Source organism: Bubalus kerabau, chromosome 15, assembly GCF_029407905.1.
Source record: "Bubalus kerabau isolate K-KA32 ecotype Philippines breed swamp buffalo chromosome 15, PCC_UOA_SB_1v2, whole genome shotgun sequence".
NCBI lineage: Eukaryota > Metazoa > Chordata > Mammalia > Artiodactyla > Bovidae > Bubalus > Bubalus kerabau.
Window position 1 is genome coordinate 39805256 of NC_073638.1, and position 17094 is coordinate 39822349.

A 17094-nucleotide genomic window follows, 5' to 3' on the forward strand; every position below is an offset into this window, starting at 1 on the left:
CTTACCGAGTCTGGGTCTCGCTGTTGTTCAAGGAAAGCTGAGAATTCCACCAGGCGAAGTTTGGTTGTGCCAATGGAGCGGCCCTGCCAGGCCGGGACCGAGGGAGCTGGGGCTGACGCAGGTTCAAACCCTGAAATACCGATTGATCATTACCTTAAACCCAGCTCCTTGCCTGCCATCATCAGGTCTCAGGCCACCCCCGGGGCAGGGGCCTACAAAATGGACCACCCATGAGCAAAGCTAACAGGTCTGTCCACCAGAGTCCAGGGGTGGAGCTAAGCTGGCAGCAGTGGGTTCTGGCAGAGGAGCCCAGAGGCATGGCCAACTGGAGAAGCACAACGCAGGTGGTTCTTCCTAAAGCCGCTACCAGCCCAGGTTAAGGGCTGGGGGTGAGGACACCTAACCTGGGGCAAAGGGGCCTCGCTGGGGACCACGGCAAGAAAGATGAAGTGTGGAAGTGGATGCTGGCAAAGCGCTCCTGTGAGACAGGGATGTGGGCGCTCCCTGTGCTCTTCCAGCTCCTTTCCTAAGTAAGACCGCAGTCACCAGCACAGTGGAATGTTCTCCTGGGACGCTCCATGGTGCTGGAGCAGAGGGGAACGTGTGAATGCATTTCAGTCTGGGAGCTTATAATGAAGGGTGTGTGTGTGTGCATGTGTGTGTGTCTTGGGAGGCAGGCAGGTTGGCCGGATGCATGCTTTCTACCTGGGCTTCCATGTAAGCACTCCTTTAAAGAAAGGGTACTCGGAATTGAAATACACTTCTCTAAGAAACAGCAAATAAAACCGTCTGCCCACAAGACTGAGATCGCCCAATGTGATCTGTTTATGAGGAGGAAGGAACCAGAGCAACTTCTCCTTTCAAGGGTGACCAAGGGCCCTGAGTGAAAGTGATCAGGCTTCCTGTTGTTTTTTTTTTAAAAAAAGCCCATCAGAAGAGCTCTCTAGAGATGATGGAGACAAAGTAGGACCTGGGAGGGGACACCAGCGACCCTCCTGAGCTCTGGGCTAACCCTGCCTTAAGGAGGGTGGTGGCAAGAAAGGGGTGTCCATGGCCCTGCAGGGGAGGGAGTTTGTGCAGCTGGAGAACAAAGTGAGAGGGTTCTTCAGAGACTCACCTGGAATGGGGGCCGTGACTGCCGGCTGGATGGGGTAGGCCTGCTGCACGAAGGGCTTGACGCTGGAGACAGAGGACAGAAAGAGTCAGAAACCATGGCTGTAGCAGCAGCTACTTCCTAGGTCTGGCCGTGGCCTCCCAGGGCTAGGGACTCCTCACTCAGAGCTTCCCTATCTGCAGGTGGTAGCATAGCCCAGGCAGAGCTCTACCAAGATGCAGACCCAGCTGTGCTGTGCAAGTGAGAGGGGCCGGCTGGGTGCCGATGACCAAACCACCAAGCCTCATGCCAGTTCCATGGCACGGGTAGGGCAGATGTCAGCTTGCCTTGTACGCGCTGTGGCATCTACCTCTGAACCTCGCTTCTGGTCCCTGCAGAGACCGAGGTCAGCAGTCATCATGGGCAGGCAAGGTTTGGGACATGTTTCAGGCTCTCTTTCTCTAGACCAAGTAGCTCCATTTCCTTTGAGAATATACAGGAGAAGGTTCCTTTCTGCTTTTATTCCCAATCTGTCCTCACCTTCCGGTTTACTGAGCTTACCTTCCATGCTCTCAAAGCATCAGTCGGATTTTCTATTAGCTTCCCCCACTACAGGGAAAGCCGGAAAAAAATGGACTATAGGATCACCTCCACTGTCCTCTCTCAGGAGGACCCCAGGCTCTGCCCCCTCAAAGCCATGAAAAGACGGAGACCCTCCTCCTGTTGCCAGCTGCAGGACCACTAATACTGAAGGAGGGAGGGAGGTCTTTACATGTCTCCCAAATCTGAGCATCTCTTTCCTGCCACTGGCCTCAGGAGATAACAGTGGGGGGTGATGTCGGTGATGTCAGGTTAAATCTCCCTCTCCCCCCGCCCCCCGCAAGGCCCCAGGCAGTCTGGTGCCAGGAAACCTCAACCCGGAGTGGGCTGTGACCAGCCCCTGGTTGATTGTCAGTGCCAGCCCCTCCTCAGACTTACTCTTGTGAAGATCCAGGCTGCCCTGTTTGTATCATTCCTGGCCAGAACTGGAAGGCAAAATGCAAAGAGCTTCAGGGTTAGGAGTTCACCTCAAAGCACTGCTAGGATGTCTATGCACTCCAATCCTTGCTAAACAGGGGTGCAGATCATCTGCCAGCTGCCAAGTGACACAGCCTAAATGCAGATAGCACAGGTTGCTGTCCTGCAGAAGATGTTAACCTCCCTGAGGGCAGGCACCAGCTCTTCAAGAATTCACCTGACACCCAATAGGAATCCGGGTGCATTACAGAGGGTTCACATATATTCCTCTGACTGCTTCCTCTATGTGCCCGCCCACCCTTCCTTTCCTCCCTCCATTCTGCAACACTTCCTACGTGACATTCTGCCTCCGCAGCTCACAGCCTGGGGAGAGGACACAGCTCAGAACCAGGATAGTGCAGACACCTCCTTTGCTGTGGGCTTTCCTAGGCCCTGGTGCCTGCTGACAGCCTCTGGGAGCGGCAGTAGATGTCAAGGGATTCAGACAGCCTTGGGTTTGAGTCCTGACATGGCTCTCCATGTGACTATGATAGAGTTACCCAACTCTGGTTTTGTTACTAATTAACTTCAGTTTTCTGTAAAATGTAAATCTGTAAAATGGCAGTAACAGTAAGAGGCATTTAAGATTACTGTGAGGATTAAATGAGACCACAACTTTAAGCTTCTCAGCCTTTGGCAGGTGCAAAATGAAAATAGTAGTAAAGAATACTTTTGTCTCTTTAGAGGCTAGTTGCCATAAAGTGACCCCGAGGACACAGGAACAGAGACTAAGGGCCAGGAATAAAATGCTCTCTCTCTCCGCCTCTCCCTAGCTCCACTTTTCTCACCGTTTTGCACCCAGCATCAGGGCACCACGAGGTGGTCCTTCCCCTCTCTTACACCTGGCACAATTAACAGGAAGTGCCAGGTAGATGGGTTCATGCTCGGCCACATCGGCTCCATGTGCTCAGGGGCCATCACTACCGGACCCAGCTGGTGACTTACCCCCGGTGCCCCCGGGAAGGTGGGGCGTGGGATCCCGGGCAGCCCCAGCTTGTTGTGAATGGCAGTGGCCGAGACGATCTGGGCTGACGACATGGCGGCCATGTGCTGCAGGGCCTTATCCTTTGCAGTCTGATCCTTGAAGGCGACAGTACACACAGACTTAATACACAACGCACGGCTACCGGGCGGCTCAGACAGGCACAGCCGCGAGCACGGGGACTAAAATACAGAGCCACGGAAGAGGCTGGAAGAGCAAGCATGCACGGATAAATAAACACAGCCAGAAGGCCCAAAAGGCCTCAACCTACTGTAACTCTGGACATTTACTGAGAACACCCAGTAGCAAGATTTAAAAAAAAATTTCTTTTTTAATCCATTTTCCAACAGAATGGGAAGCCTCTGAGGAGAGTGGACAATGTATTTATTTTTCCAGCTTCCAAAAGGAGATGTCTCCAATTACTTAACACACTGAAAGAAACAAGAAAAAAAAAAAAAAGGAAAAAAAATGGCCCTGCTTTGAAGCACACAGATGGGAGGAGGGCGAGAGAAGAGGCATGGTTGTGGATCTGGGGTGGGACCATCCACAGTGCCGGGAGGCCCGTCTGTGTGCGGCCGGGGAGCCCTGGCAGACACCTGGTGGGGGGCTCAGAAGCAGCGGGGCGAGGATGGGGCCAAGCAGCATGCTGGCGGGGGGCATGCTTTCTCAGGTATCCCCGCCGGGGTTGAAGGCTAGGCGGGTTCATACTGTAGCCAAGGACGCAGGGGGTTCTACCAGGGACGTGGTTTCTCCTTTTCCTAAAAGGGTCTTTTCTAGGAAAGCCAAGGCTGGTAACACACAGCTCGCCAAAAAGTCTGCCAAGCACAGCTCAAGTACAGAATACTCAATTTGGTGAAAATACTTACCATGCTTGTTACCTGGATACAACAATAAACAATTTGTTAAAAGGATTGCGTACAAAGGCAGGCTTATTTTTCTTCTTAGTTAAAAAATATACACGTATACAAACACACGGTACAATAAAATGTGTAGGAGTGTGGGTTTTTCCCCTCCCCCCAGCATTTTAGGAGAAATGTGTGACCCTATCTATCTAGAAGGACAATTACCAACAACCCCGGCTCCCAGCTCCTCTGAGTTGATTCTGAGGCTTCCCCAGGACAGATGGAAAAATGGTCAGGCCCCTGGTGTGTGCCACGCCCTGACAGTAGGGCCAGGGACTCACACTCAGTGAACCTGCTGAGGCTCCCGGACGCTTGCAGGAGGTCTATACACCCTACACACCAGGCCCAGACCCCATCAAAGCAGGAGCAAAATGGTGACATCAAAGTAGAAAGAGCACTCGCCACAGTTGCCATTCAGAGTTCAGACAGAGAGTGAAGGTCAAGGGGAGCTGCAGGCTAAGACACTGGGTACCAGCTGCGAGGTGGCTTCAGTGTTTACAGATTTACCCAAAGGTGATGAATAAACATGCTGAGGTGCCAAAGGAAGGCCAAGAGGAGGAGGGAGAAAAATCAAAGCCTGCAAGGACAAGAACTAGAGGGTTCCAAGAAGATCAACCAGGTGGTCCCAAGGCACAGACACCACAGACACCCATAACTACCAGGAACACCATGTGAATGTTCAAAGGAGTATATTAACCCTTAGAAAAAAGGCCTAAGACTTGCATAAAATTTTATACTTTATACATTTCTCTGGCTCTCAACTGAAAAATGAGCCTTATCTTACAGCTACTGGGGAATACCCATGGTCAGGGCACTGTGGCAGCTGAATGACACCACGAGGGTCCTGTGGACTGAAGTGATGCCCTTGCTGCCTCTGGTCAGATGGCATTTCTTCACATTGAAGCTCCATTTGCTAATCTGCTGAAGTTTCTAACCTAAAGCTAGATTCCTCTGGCAACTTTTTTTAAGATCCGAAACATTTCAGACGAGATGCCAGGGCGAAAAGAGACAAATGTTGAAGTCAGTGGAATTCTATGATAAACTATGTGTGTGTAAATGCCCTACAGCCAAACTGAGCCCACGAGATCTCAGCACTCATCAGTCTACCCACAGCTGGTCCTGCAGTTCCACCTGCCTGGCCACCCTCTCAGAGGACACCCAGATATAATAAACGGGAAACCCGGGTCAGTCACACTTCCTTCCTTCTCTGTCAAGAGCATCTTGACATCAGTACAAGCTTGTGGGCTTCTCTTTGGACGGTTACTTTGGACTCCAGCCCTCAAGTCATTTAACCCCCAATAAGGGGTTATCAATACTCTCAAGGTGATTTTTGAAACTGAAGGAATGGCCCAGGTATAACCCCAGGTCCTTTCCCAATGAGCCACAAGACTTACAATCTCTCCAGGGCCCAGGCAGGCATAGCCGAGAAAACGGCAGCCCAGGTTTCTTGTCTGCCTGGCTGATGCCAACCCTGTGGAAGAACTATAAAGGGCTGTGGGCTTGGCTGTATTCCAAAACTATGTAATGGGGCGGTGGGGGTGGGGGTGGGGGTGGTGCATTCAAACATGAGAGTTCTGTTTATGAAATGCTGACAACAGGGGGAGTTCTGCTCACCCAAGCACAGAGTGTGTTTGTGCACACTTGGATGGAGTGACCAGGAACCATCAAGTCCAGGTCCAAATGTAGGTAAGTCCCTACATCTTCATAACCCACTCTTGTGGTGTTAGAGTTGCCTGAGATGTTTCCCTATGCTAGGCTGATGGAAAAGTTCTTCGAAATGTTCATAAAAGTTTGATACTTTTTTAACAGGAAAATCAGTCAATGAGGAAAGGAGAAAAGTCACCACCTTTACTGTTTAGGTCACAAAGCTTCAGAACATTTCAGAATACGGTCTTTTGTTAAATAAAGTCGGGTTTGACTCTCTTATTACCCAGCATTCCACCAGGTACCCAAATGAAGACAGAAGTCCAAAGCAAGAGAGCAAATCTATTGCTTTGAGCACACCAACCTGCTCTCTGTCAGTAAAAGGCATACCTGCTGGGGAGTCTGGAGACCTGGTCTCAAACCTGCCCTCCACCTGGCATTAATGGGTTGTATTACCTTGTGTAAATCACTTAACACTCTAATTTTTTTCATCTAGGAAGGGAAGAGTTGCACTTTATTTTCTAAAGGTCTTCTGGTTCTAAAAGTATTTGTAGCTATGAGTCTGACTTCTATTATAAGCAAATATGTCCTAATACATATAGCCAGAAAACCACTAGTGAAAAGACAGCAGGATGTTAAAATTTAGGCAGCTCTCAGCCGCCTGTCCTAATAGAGAGAAAGCCAAGTGTGGAGAGGAAATTTTATCTCAAGTAGAGGTTCTTTCTGCACTTGACCTACCTATTTGAGAATAGGCAATTTTCTATAAATGGACTAAAATGTCTATACCAGTGATTTCCTACTTCTTGTAGTGCCGACATTCTGAGTACTCATTTCACTTTATAACATCTCCCCTCTATCTATTATATACATTGGAAAATTAAGAAGATTAAAATTTTTTGTTTAAAATCTAAAGCAACCATGCAGATAACAAGCACCACCAGGGATATCTGGAAATCAGAATGGAGAGCCTGGCTGTAGATCTACTTATCCTGAAATGGGAGCACAGAAGGACACTGAGCTGGGAGATTTCAATAGAAGGATCTCTAAACTGTCCTTTTCAGCCTAGAGATACATGCCTGGCTTTGGAGAAATTATAACTCTCAGTGTCAGACCTGAGTAAATGACTTCTCTGCGTCATTCTGGCCTAATACCTCGGACTTTTAAACACTGCACTCTATCATCACCACTTACCCCCAGAATAAAGAGGGTGGGGTTGCTAATCTATCCAAACAACAGTAGCTTAAGTAAAGTCAAAGATATATGTGACATTTGTATACCGCATTAATTTTATTCTAAGATGTTTTCACACTAACGTTTCTGAGACGTGATGGGATTTACAAGGGATGAACACATTGTTTTATCTTGAAAAACCGTGATTAAGTCAATACTGAGTTACAATGTATGATGTCTTAGATTACAGGAAATATGGAGTGTATGCATGTGTACATATAAGCATGCATGAACAAAAAATATGCCCTAGGAAAAAGCTTGGACAACTTCACACTGACTCCTTTTTGCTGATTTTAAGCCCCTCTGTTCCTAAGACTATAAAGAATGAGGCCACAAAAAGCAGAAGTGGGGAAAGAAAAGGCAGATCTCCCTTCTCCAACCAAACCCTAACTCAAGCCCACAACCTGAAATGTGGGAATTATTTATGGAACAGGAAACACGGGTCTCAGTCTACTGATGGAGTGCTAAGAACGAACGGCCTATGTGACCTGAGAGCGAAGGCACAGGAATCACTCCAAGGCAGGGTGCACGTCTCGGTCCCCACTTGACTCTCTTCCTGCCCCATTCCTGGCACTCCGCACTGTCAGCAGCCTCCCTACCTCCACCACGGGGGATCCAGCAGGCAGCGGCAGACATAAACTCCTCAGCCTGAAGCCTTTCAAACTGTTATTGTCACTAAGTAAACAGATTTTCATATTTCATGAAGCAGAGCAAGGCTGCCACTACAACTCTGGGCTCAGCTGACTGCCTCCTTCCTACGGTTGAAATGTACACAGTGTTTGGAAAATGTCTTCATGTGATAACCATGACGGGAAGGCAACCTACCACAGATGCACATGGCTGGACTGGTTGTGCTCTGCACACTCAAGGATATTTTATGAACCAGGCTCTGCAAAGTTGGGGACCCGTCTCCCCTCTGTTTTCTCAGCTTTGGATTTTTCTGGGGAATCAATATCTCATAATTTTTAGGCATTAGCTATAAACTAATTTTAAAGATAATATAAAACGGCACCTGCTCGCATGTACAATATTATAGTGCCTGTATATGAAGTCTGAATGAACACACTCCTGCTTATCCAGGGGCCATCATTTCAGAATTAAGGATTTCAATCTAATGTATTCATATGAAAGTCCACCAATATATCAGGAAAAACATGTACGATCAAAAAGAAAAAAGACTGGATTCAAAAACTTCTGAGCGCTATTAAATGTTTTTCTCCAAATATACTTCTCTCAGCAGTATAAAAATACAGTACATGAGAAGAAAAATAGCAATTTGCTTGAAAAATCACTTTTTCAGAAGAAGACAAAATAGAACACTTTCCTAAGAAGTAATTTTGCAGATGTTGTTTCTAATCTTACACTATGTGGATTCACATGACCTCTGCAATTATTAGCAGTTGCTCCTGAGCAGATAAACACCACAAGAGTCTATGATGGTTCTGGAGAAAGGATGGAGGGCACTTGAATTTTTCTAGCCATGATCTCTAATTTGCTTATTATTAGAGAAAGCAGGAGTAAGTACAAAAGGGCCTATTCCGGTCGGGCAACAGCTAATGCTGAGGAGACAAGGCACATTCATACTTCTCCTAACTTGCCATGTAATGAGTAGCAATTAATTCATCTTATTGTATTTCCAAATGCCAAAGACTCCATTCACATCAAAGAAAAAATTTTTCAAGGCTTTTACCATTGTCCATTTTTAAATGTACTGGGCTATATTTAGTATTCTCTAATTGTCAATAGTGTGGCCTTTCATTGTGATGCGCGGCTTAGCATCATAAAGGATTGCAGATGAGGGTCCAGGTGATTTGTAGGTGTGCCTCGTGCCTCTCTACCGGGAAGCCTGGGATTTAGGTCATCTAATGCCAGGTCCGGGTTTTGGGGAGAAGGCACCTTTCTGACCTTTAGCCCATTTCCCTGGGAGGTAACAGCAAGAAGTGGGAGGCAAATCTCCCTTGAAAAGCCAGAATGTACCAACTCCCACCACTCATCTTCTCTATTTAATTCAACAAACAGACACAGTGAAAATAGGGCTCGGTTGAGGGAGACAGTGCAAAGCAACTTGAGCCAGGGCAACGAGCCCTCATCCTTGACCAGCAAGAACCCCGTAAGGAGGCAACGTGGTATCACACGAAGAGCTTGGTCTGTGGCAACAGATAGCCCTGGGGTCAAATTCAGACTTGTGACCCTGGGTGAGTCCCTTAGCCCCCACGGCAAGCCTCTGCATCCTCGTATGCAAAGTACGGGCGACAGCCACCTTCAGGAGCTCCCTGAGAATTGCATCAGGTGCTCTGAGCACACTGTGCCACTGTGTGTATGCACCTGCTACTCCGCGGACTTGACATCTTCAGGGCCCATATGGCCCACCATCCAGGCTCAAGTCTGCTCGAGACCTGAAATGCTTAGAAGCCCTGGTCCGGAGTACATCATCTCTGGGCTCAATGTGATTCTAGGGCACTGTCTATATCAGAGGCCAGTTAATAACGGGATTTCTCTATGAAGGGGAAAAAATGTAGAACAAGGCTGTTTCTGCTGCTTTTAAAGAAAAAATCCAAGCTCGGCTGACATAGAATAGAGAAGTATGCACTCCCTCAGTTTACACTGTAAGTTCTGCATCATCACATGGTTGATGAGAAGTTCTAACTCTAAGCACAAGAAATGAAATGTCTCCAATCTTGGTCTTAACCCAGGCAAATGGAAAACAAGGTAATGAAAATCGTGTTGAGGAGAGAGGGTACATGTCATGAATGCAGAACTCCCTGAAGACTGGGAGATGCCAGGAAAGGCGGTGTATCATTTCCCAAATCCCACGACAAGACCAAGTGTCTCAGCTGGTGCTGAGACAAAGGATACGGTAGTTTCAGGCTTCTTTTGCTGTGTGTTCTGCTGACAGCCAACGCTCGAAGGAGCGAAGCAGCTCAGAGGGCCACAGGGAACACCACAGGATGGAGGGAAGTGTGTCTTCCCTGAGGGCAGGCCCATTCCTGGACAGAATCAGTGGTGACTTGGTCAGGATTCAGCCATGTGGCTGCAGCAGAGCCCTAGCAAAGTTCTTGAACTTATCAAGAGGATTAAATCAACAATTTGAACTTTAAGCTCTCTGCTTATTGGAAGGAACGGCAGATTGGAAAGAACGGCCTGCTCAGAAATCAAATGACAAAGGCCACCAGGGTGAGAATGAAGAAAATGGCCCCGGGGAGCACATGGAGCTCATAAATTAGTCACCAGCGACCGGACACAATCAAAGGAGCTCAGGCCTTTTTCTGCTCTACTGGGATGATGCAATGTCAGCAAGTGCAGGCTTTTCTTCAATACAATCCAGAGCTTGACACGAACACGTCTACTGCCTAAGATGTATTCCTGCTGAGGTGAGGACAGAAGGAAGACTTCCCTTCCTCTGAGGACTGTCCAGAGTCATGCATTCACCAAAACACACCCAGCAGAAGCGGCCTGGTCCACCTTCAGGGTAAGACAAAGGCGGTCCACAGCGTGGTGGTGGCCTGTGAGCGGGCTGCCACTCACACAAGCCTCTGACGCCAGCAAATCAAGGGCTGCCTTTTTGCTGCTATCGTGGAAGAGGCCTCTGGGCAGGGACTGGACAAGCTCTTGGGACAAACGAACATTTAGAGACTCAGAGCAGGAAACTCTAGTAGGAACTCTGAGTAGGAAAGAAGAGACTGCTTAGTGCACAGAGAGTATTTCTACAATTTTTCTTTCTCTTTTTTTTTTCTTTTCTTCAGTCTTTCTCCATGCTGGGATGATAAATCCCTGGAGCTTTAAAAAAACAAGAAAAAACTAAGACTTTTTGGTAAAATAATGGTGAGTGAAATAATTTTAAGTAGAGAATCCTTTCTGCAATTGCAGGCTGCTCCTCAGATCACACCACACTGTTTTCCAGACAGGCTGCTACCTCTCACTGTTCAAATACAGATTCCAAAGAGGGGATAAACTAGGTGGAAGGGGAGGAGATGGCAGACAATATATGAAGCCAGTGCGGGTAACACTGCTATAGACGCAGCTGGTGACATAAGGTCCAAGAGCAATCTCTCTCAGTCGATGTCCTTGGAATTGCTTGATGCATGCTCCAAACCTACAAGCCATCTGCATGCTGGAACTGCATGGGTCCATCTTCCCCTTTGAGGCTTCTCTGGTAGCTCAGACTGTAAAAGCGTCTGCCTGCAATGCAGGAGACCTGGGTTCAATCGCTGGGTTGGGAAGATCCCCTGGAGAAGGAAATGGCAACCCCACTCCAGTACTCTTGCCTGGAAAATTCCATGGATGGAGGAGCCGGGTAGGCTACAGTCCATGGAATTGCAAAGAGTCGGACACGGCTGAGCGACTTCACTGTACTTTTTGTATCTTCTACTTTATAACTAGAACCAAGCATCAGAAGACTGATGGGTCAAAAGAATTGTGTCTGGATAGGGGTCAAACGTGTGGTCCTTTCATCACTAAGAGAACTGAGTGTTTTCTAGAGCAGTAGTTATCACATTCTGACTTGTAGTTTAGATGTTTTGGTCAAGAAAATTAAAAACAAAACAAAACCCCAAACTGCAAATACATATTTCATGTCCCATATCCTGGCACTCTGGCTACAAATGCCCTGCATTTCCCATCCGTCTCAGGGCTTCTGAATCTCACCTGCACTCTGCTGACCCTTTCACCCCTTCCCTTTACTGCCCCAGTCTTTCTTGGCTCTTGCTCTCCTCACATCACTCCTTGAACTCTCCAACTATTCCCTAGTTTTTCTTGCCCTTTGCATCTCTCTCTCATGGTTGCAGTCTGTGTCCAAGGCCATCCTGAATTGTTGGTCAAGTCTGTCCTGGCTCAGGCCAGGAGAAACTGTAGATGAATAGTTTCACATTGGTGCCAGTGGCTTTAGGACAAGTTCACAGTAGACAACAGGTTTAAAAAAAAAAAAATCTAGATCAGTTTTAGGATAAAGTCAAAAGAAGAAGATATAATTTTCACTGGATATGACTTTCTCAGGGAGAGAGTAAGTGGCAAGGACTCACGGGGTGGAGAGGGGGGAGACTGAGACTAATTGAGGAAGAACAATGGGCAGAGGAAATCAGAAAAAGTAAGAATAATGTTTTGCCCTTGATTTCCTTCAGCTAAAAAAAATAAAACTTAGAAGGAAATGTAATGAAAATAATCATTTCTAGATTGTACAAACATGAATGTTTAATATGTCATTCTCTGTACTTATTAACTATTTGTTGTTCAGCAACAAAAACATCATAGTTAATTTTGATGGACACTCTCAGTTAATGGCCATTCCTTTAAGAGAACCCAGCCTTTAATAACCTAAGTTTTAAATGCTGCTATTGAAGTTTCCATGTACACTTTCCAGACTTAATAAGAGTGGAACTTTTAAACATAATTTGCTGTTTAGAAACAATGAGTGAGAAAGAGGACACAGCAGTGGAGAGGACTGAAGTGGGGACCAGCCAGTGATGACAATAAGGAGGGATAAGTGCTGAGAGTGGGGCCCCCGGGGTGCTTGGTCAGCTCCTGGTCCAGGCCCACACCTCCCTCCCTCTTACAGCAGCCCCTGAATTAGCCTCCCTGCCGTCAGCTTTGCCTCCCTCCTAGCTGTCCTCCGAAAATGGCTGGAGGGATCCTTTCCACAGCATGATTGTGAATGACCCCTGCATGCTCCCCTGGCTCCTCACATGAACCTCACTCCTCCTGCCTCATTCCTTGCCTCCAGCTAGATGCTGTTCTTCATGGATCCCCAGCCCCCCATTCTCTGTGGGAAGTCTCTGCCTTCCTCCAAGCACAGTTCTAAGGGCACCTCCTCCATGGGGCTTTCTCTAATTCTCCCACACTCAGAATTAATCATTCTTTCACTGCTCGAACTTTGCACCACTGTTAAATATCTACTGCAGAGTCCCCTAGCTGGAGACAATCCACTGGGAATCTTGTATTTTCCCCAAATGTGGCCAAAAATAACAGAAAAGACGAATGTTCTTCGGGAACAGAGACTCTGCTTATTCAACTTTTCAGGCCCAACTAAAGGGTCTAGAACACATAGGTTCTCAACGGAACGGTTACTGGACTGCACTAAGTAATTGTTTCTGTGCTTTTAAAGCTCAAATCTACATGGAAATCTTAAACTTCTACTAAAACCTTTTTTTTTTTTTTTTTAAGCAAAAATTAAAGTCCACACATTTGGGGGGTGATCTGGCTCACAAACAAGCACTTTGAGAAACACTGCATTTAGCAAAAGCCTAAAGCCAATCTCTGAAACTCATCCTAACAGATTTTCAGGAGTGTGACTTCTGTAGCTAGAATGACTCATCTGTGAGAATAACCACTCTCTCCCCAGCCTGTTTCCTGCAGAAGAATATGGCAGAATAGGCTATGGGACTCAGGAGATGTGGGCTTTCAGTGGGATCCCCAAGCTGTCTGGTATAAAGAAAGCCAGAGGAATGGCTGAAAGGGATGGCCCTTTCCTTTACCTTCTGTCTAAAGCAGTGGGTTTTCAAACTTTATTCAATAGAACCAGCCAAAGAGGCTGCTGCTAAGGATGAGAGAGTGAGCGTTTTAATTAAAACAGCTTTTACATTTTCATATATTGAAATTTTCAAGTTAGATTTCAATTTGAAATGTGAATTTTGCTACTTTAAAAAGGCTAGAAAATCATTAGCCTAAAGAATTCTCCCGCACCCTTCTGAGGAAAGTCAAGATAGGCTCACAGGCAGGAGGGCACCCTGGAAGCCACACCCGGCTCTGGCCCTGGCTATGAGTAAACTGCTTTTTCAAACTCCGAGGGAGGACAGAAATGAAACTTAACTCCAGTCTTCACAGGAGGGCCACAGGCCTATCCACCCCAGAGAACAGAAATCCTTTGACTGCTGAGCATGTGGAGAAATGGGGAGGGGCCTGGCTGGGCAGGCGCAGCAAGGACAGGTCCTGAGATGGTCAGTCAACAGCCACCTCCTCCAGGAAGCCTGGTCACACCACCTCAGACAAAGCAAGGCCCCTTTTGTGGGTCTGGATATTTCCTGCCATCCCCACCCCTGCTCAGAAGCTCTCCTTTTTGCCTATTGGGATGACTTCAACTTTCAGCAGTGAGTTTATTTGGGAGGCCAAGAAGACAGAGGCTATCAGCCTGACTGCACCAGGAGCTTGGTGAGGACGTTCATCCCTGTCTCCCGTGACTATTAGACTCCAGAGCTGAACAAGGAAGTGCAGATCGCGTGGGGAGATGTACCTCTCCTACCAGGCTCATGGGGCTGAGCCCACTTCCCGGGAAGGGCTGGTTAGGAAGATGAAGGAGAGCATCTTTAGCATAAAATGCCCGTAGGAGATGAGCAGCAACAAGGCAGGCAGGTGACAGGCGGCCTTATTCTCCTTGGCCATCCTGACTCCCTCCAAGTGGGGACGCAGCGGCTCTGCAGCTAGGAACGCATCTCGCCCCTGTCTAACTGATTATCAGCACAGCATCAATCCCAAATTAAGCCTACACTGTTTCCACCAATGGCTAAAAATTTAAAAGTCATCTTATGTCTAAAATGTGGAGGCTGAGGGATTATGGGAAGCAGGGGCTGTCTGCCCAGCTCCAAGGGGCACGAGGGGTGGTGACAGGTTGTCTACCCCATACACTGACATGAAGCCTGTTGCTTAAAAACCACTTCAGCCTCTGCCAGATGAAACCCCGTCTGAAAGAACAGTGGCTTAGAATTCAGAAAGATCTGAGTTCAAATTGTGACTTGGCCTCTTCCTACATCGGTTGGCTTTTGGTGAGTTAACTGAACCTTTGGAGACCTGGTTTCCTCAATAGTATTGCTCAAAATCTGAAGAACGGAACTCACTTTGTAGGGAGCTAACGCAAGAGAACACACGAGGCTTTGCGCTGCACTAACTCCTTCTTTCATCCCCAGACTCAGCAGACACGGTCCATGCAACTCGTCCCTGGGATTCCCTGCACGTTTCCCTTTGGCTCTCTCTGCTAACACTTACCCTACAGTGCCCTGTATTTCACATTCCCATTTCCACAGCCAGCTCTATGAATAGAGGATTGGTTGTTAGCTGCCCACCATGATGAGCGCCATGCCTGGAACACTCAACTGGTATTAGCTGATGGGAAGAACAAAGGCCTCCATTTTTCCCAGAATAATGAGGTAGGCAGGAAGGAGACGAACTGTAAGAAGATGGAGGTGGTTCTTGGAGCTGAAATGCCGAGCGCCTTGCTACCCAACTGCCTCTGTTTCTGCCTCCCCCTCGTGCCTACTCCAGAGGAAATGGTCCAGCGCTGGCTGAAAGTGGGGAGAGGTCTTTTTTTTTTTTTTTTTTTAAAAGAACAAACACAAATACAACTGTGTGTTGGTATGTATGTATAGGCATAACATTACGGCAAAACTGTTTCCACTGAGGAAGATTTGTAAAGTCCCCAAGAGAGAAAAAGAGTGCTTGTTGAATCCCATAGTGATCCCCTCTGACCAGGAGAGCTTTATCCACCATTTACAGGGCTTTCGGTCTAGGGCTGTGTGCCCTGGTGAGCATACAGGAACCACGCAGTGCAGAAATAGAGCAATTTATAACATTGCAGATTGGAAACATAAAGTTGATGTCTGTAAACTTCTTTGTACATCATTAATCCATTAGAGAAACTAGAAACAGAGTGAGAACTTGAGCAAACACTGGGGTAGTTACATCCATATAGAAAGGACTGCACCTTTGGTTAAAAAGCAGGAGCCATAAAGTTATTTTAGTCTTCCAACTGCTCAGCCAGTGCAGCTAAAAGCCAGCCACCATCAGCCACACGTGCGAGCGAGCCAGCATGCTGCCCACTGCGGAGGGCACACCAAATGCACCTTCCTGGTCACTAGTCCTATTCCACAGCCAGCCTTGTTTGCATTTAAAAAGTTGGAGGACTTTGGAAAGAGTCCTGGCTTTCACCACTTAGGGCTCTGAAATTACACTTTGTTCTTTAGCTTAGAACAAACATACAAATTTACTTAATATACGGGGGAAAAAAATCAAAAGAGAACCAAGAACAGGCATGGTAGAAAGACAACAATATGGATTATGGATTCATTTTTATTATAAAGCTCCTCCATGCAAACTGTAATCCCTTTGCATTTCTAAAATAGGACATTAGGGGGGAAAAAAGAGTCATGTATACTTTACTGCAAACCTTGCAAAGGGAGAAAACAAGAGAACTTGCATTTTAAAACTGTCCATGCCTCTGTTTTTGCTATGAAATATATTTTAAAACACTAGGAAATGAGGCACATGAAGAAAAAAAAATTAAATTCAAGTATAAACAGAATTGCAAACATGGATTTGATCAAAAGCTTTCTCATCTCTAAGATCCATCTTTTGTTTTTTAAGGCCTCACCTCAAATTTCTGTTTTAATTAACAAAGCCACACACTTAAAAAATATTATTAAGAAATGTGGAAGAAATCTGGCAGAAAATATTCTCTGTTGGAAGAACACATAAAAAACTCCATGAAGAAGATGTATTTTTCATAAGTATTGAAAATACATCAAAAACACAAATTTAAAATAATTTCTAAATATTTCAAAAAGTAATTTCATGATGATCTCTTGGAAATGATTCATGTATAATTTCTACACCAACTTTGCATCTCTTGGACTTTTTTTCCCTCTCTTAGCTCAGTGCTTCTTGGTAGGTATTTGAAGACTGAAAAAAAAAAATGTTTCTGTGCTAAAGTTATCAAGACTAGCTCTCTGCTGCATTTGCATTGTTATTAGGGGGACACACACGTGCGCGCGCACACACACACATGCGCGCACACACACACCACACACTCTGAGCTTAATGTGAGGCTAGTACAGAAACAGAGAGATTAGACACAAAGAAATGTAAACAGCTCTCACATGCGAGGAAACTAGGTTACCAGAATCCCAGCACCAGGCATTCACCAGTCACCATGGAAAACAGGAAGTGAGATGCATAGCAACCACAAGCCAAAAAGCAGGAAAGCGCATACCTTTAGCTTGGAATGAAAATCACGAGATTTCCTTCTGGCAAGAACCTGAATGTGACTAGACACCTGCAGGGTAGGGGAAGGGAGGAAAACAAAGGAAAAGCCTGTAACCATGGAGATGAAAAGCCCCCTACAACTGGGCAAGCCAGACGTACCTTAATGGCGGCTTGAATTTCTCGAACTTTCTTTCTTGCTAAGACCTGTATATGACTAGACACCT

The 17094-nt window shown here is 46.6% G+C and overlaps 1 protein-coding gene across 13 annotated transcripts in view; it reads right to left on the minus strand.

The window, feature by feature from the left end:
- The window catches only part of TEAD1 (TEA domain transcription factor 1), a 273908-nt gene that overhangs the window by 58682 nt on the left and 198132 nt on the right, over positions 1-17094 (minus strand). For 10 of the 13 annotated variants that reach the window (XM_055548599.1, XM_055548596.1, XM_055548598.1 and 7 more), the window contains 7 exons: positions 17030-17092; positions 16878-16940; positions 3998-4009; positions 3095-3229; positions 2072-2118; positions 1118-1179; positions 6-130 (listed from right to left, as the gene is read on the minus strand). In XM_055548599.1, the coding sequence (XP_055404574.1) occupies positions 6-130; positions 1118-1179; positions 2072-2118; positions 3095-3229; positions 3998-4009; positions 16878-16940; positions 17030-17092 (507 nt within the window). The remainder of the gene's footprint in view (positions 1-5; positions 131-1117; positions 1180-2071; positions 2119-3094; positions 3230-3997; positions 4010-16877; positions 16941-17029; positions 17093-17094) is intronic. The other 3 variants (XM_055548591.1, XM_055548589.1, XM_055548592.1) reach the window with 3 other exon arrangements.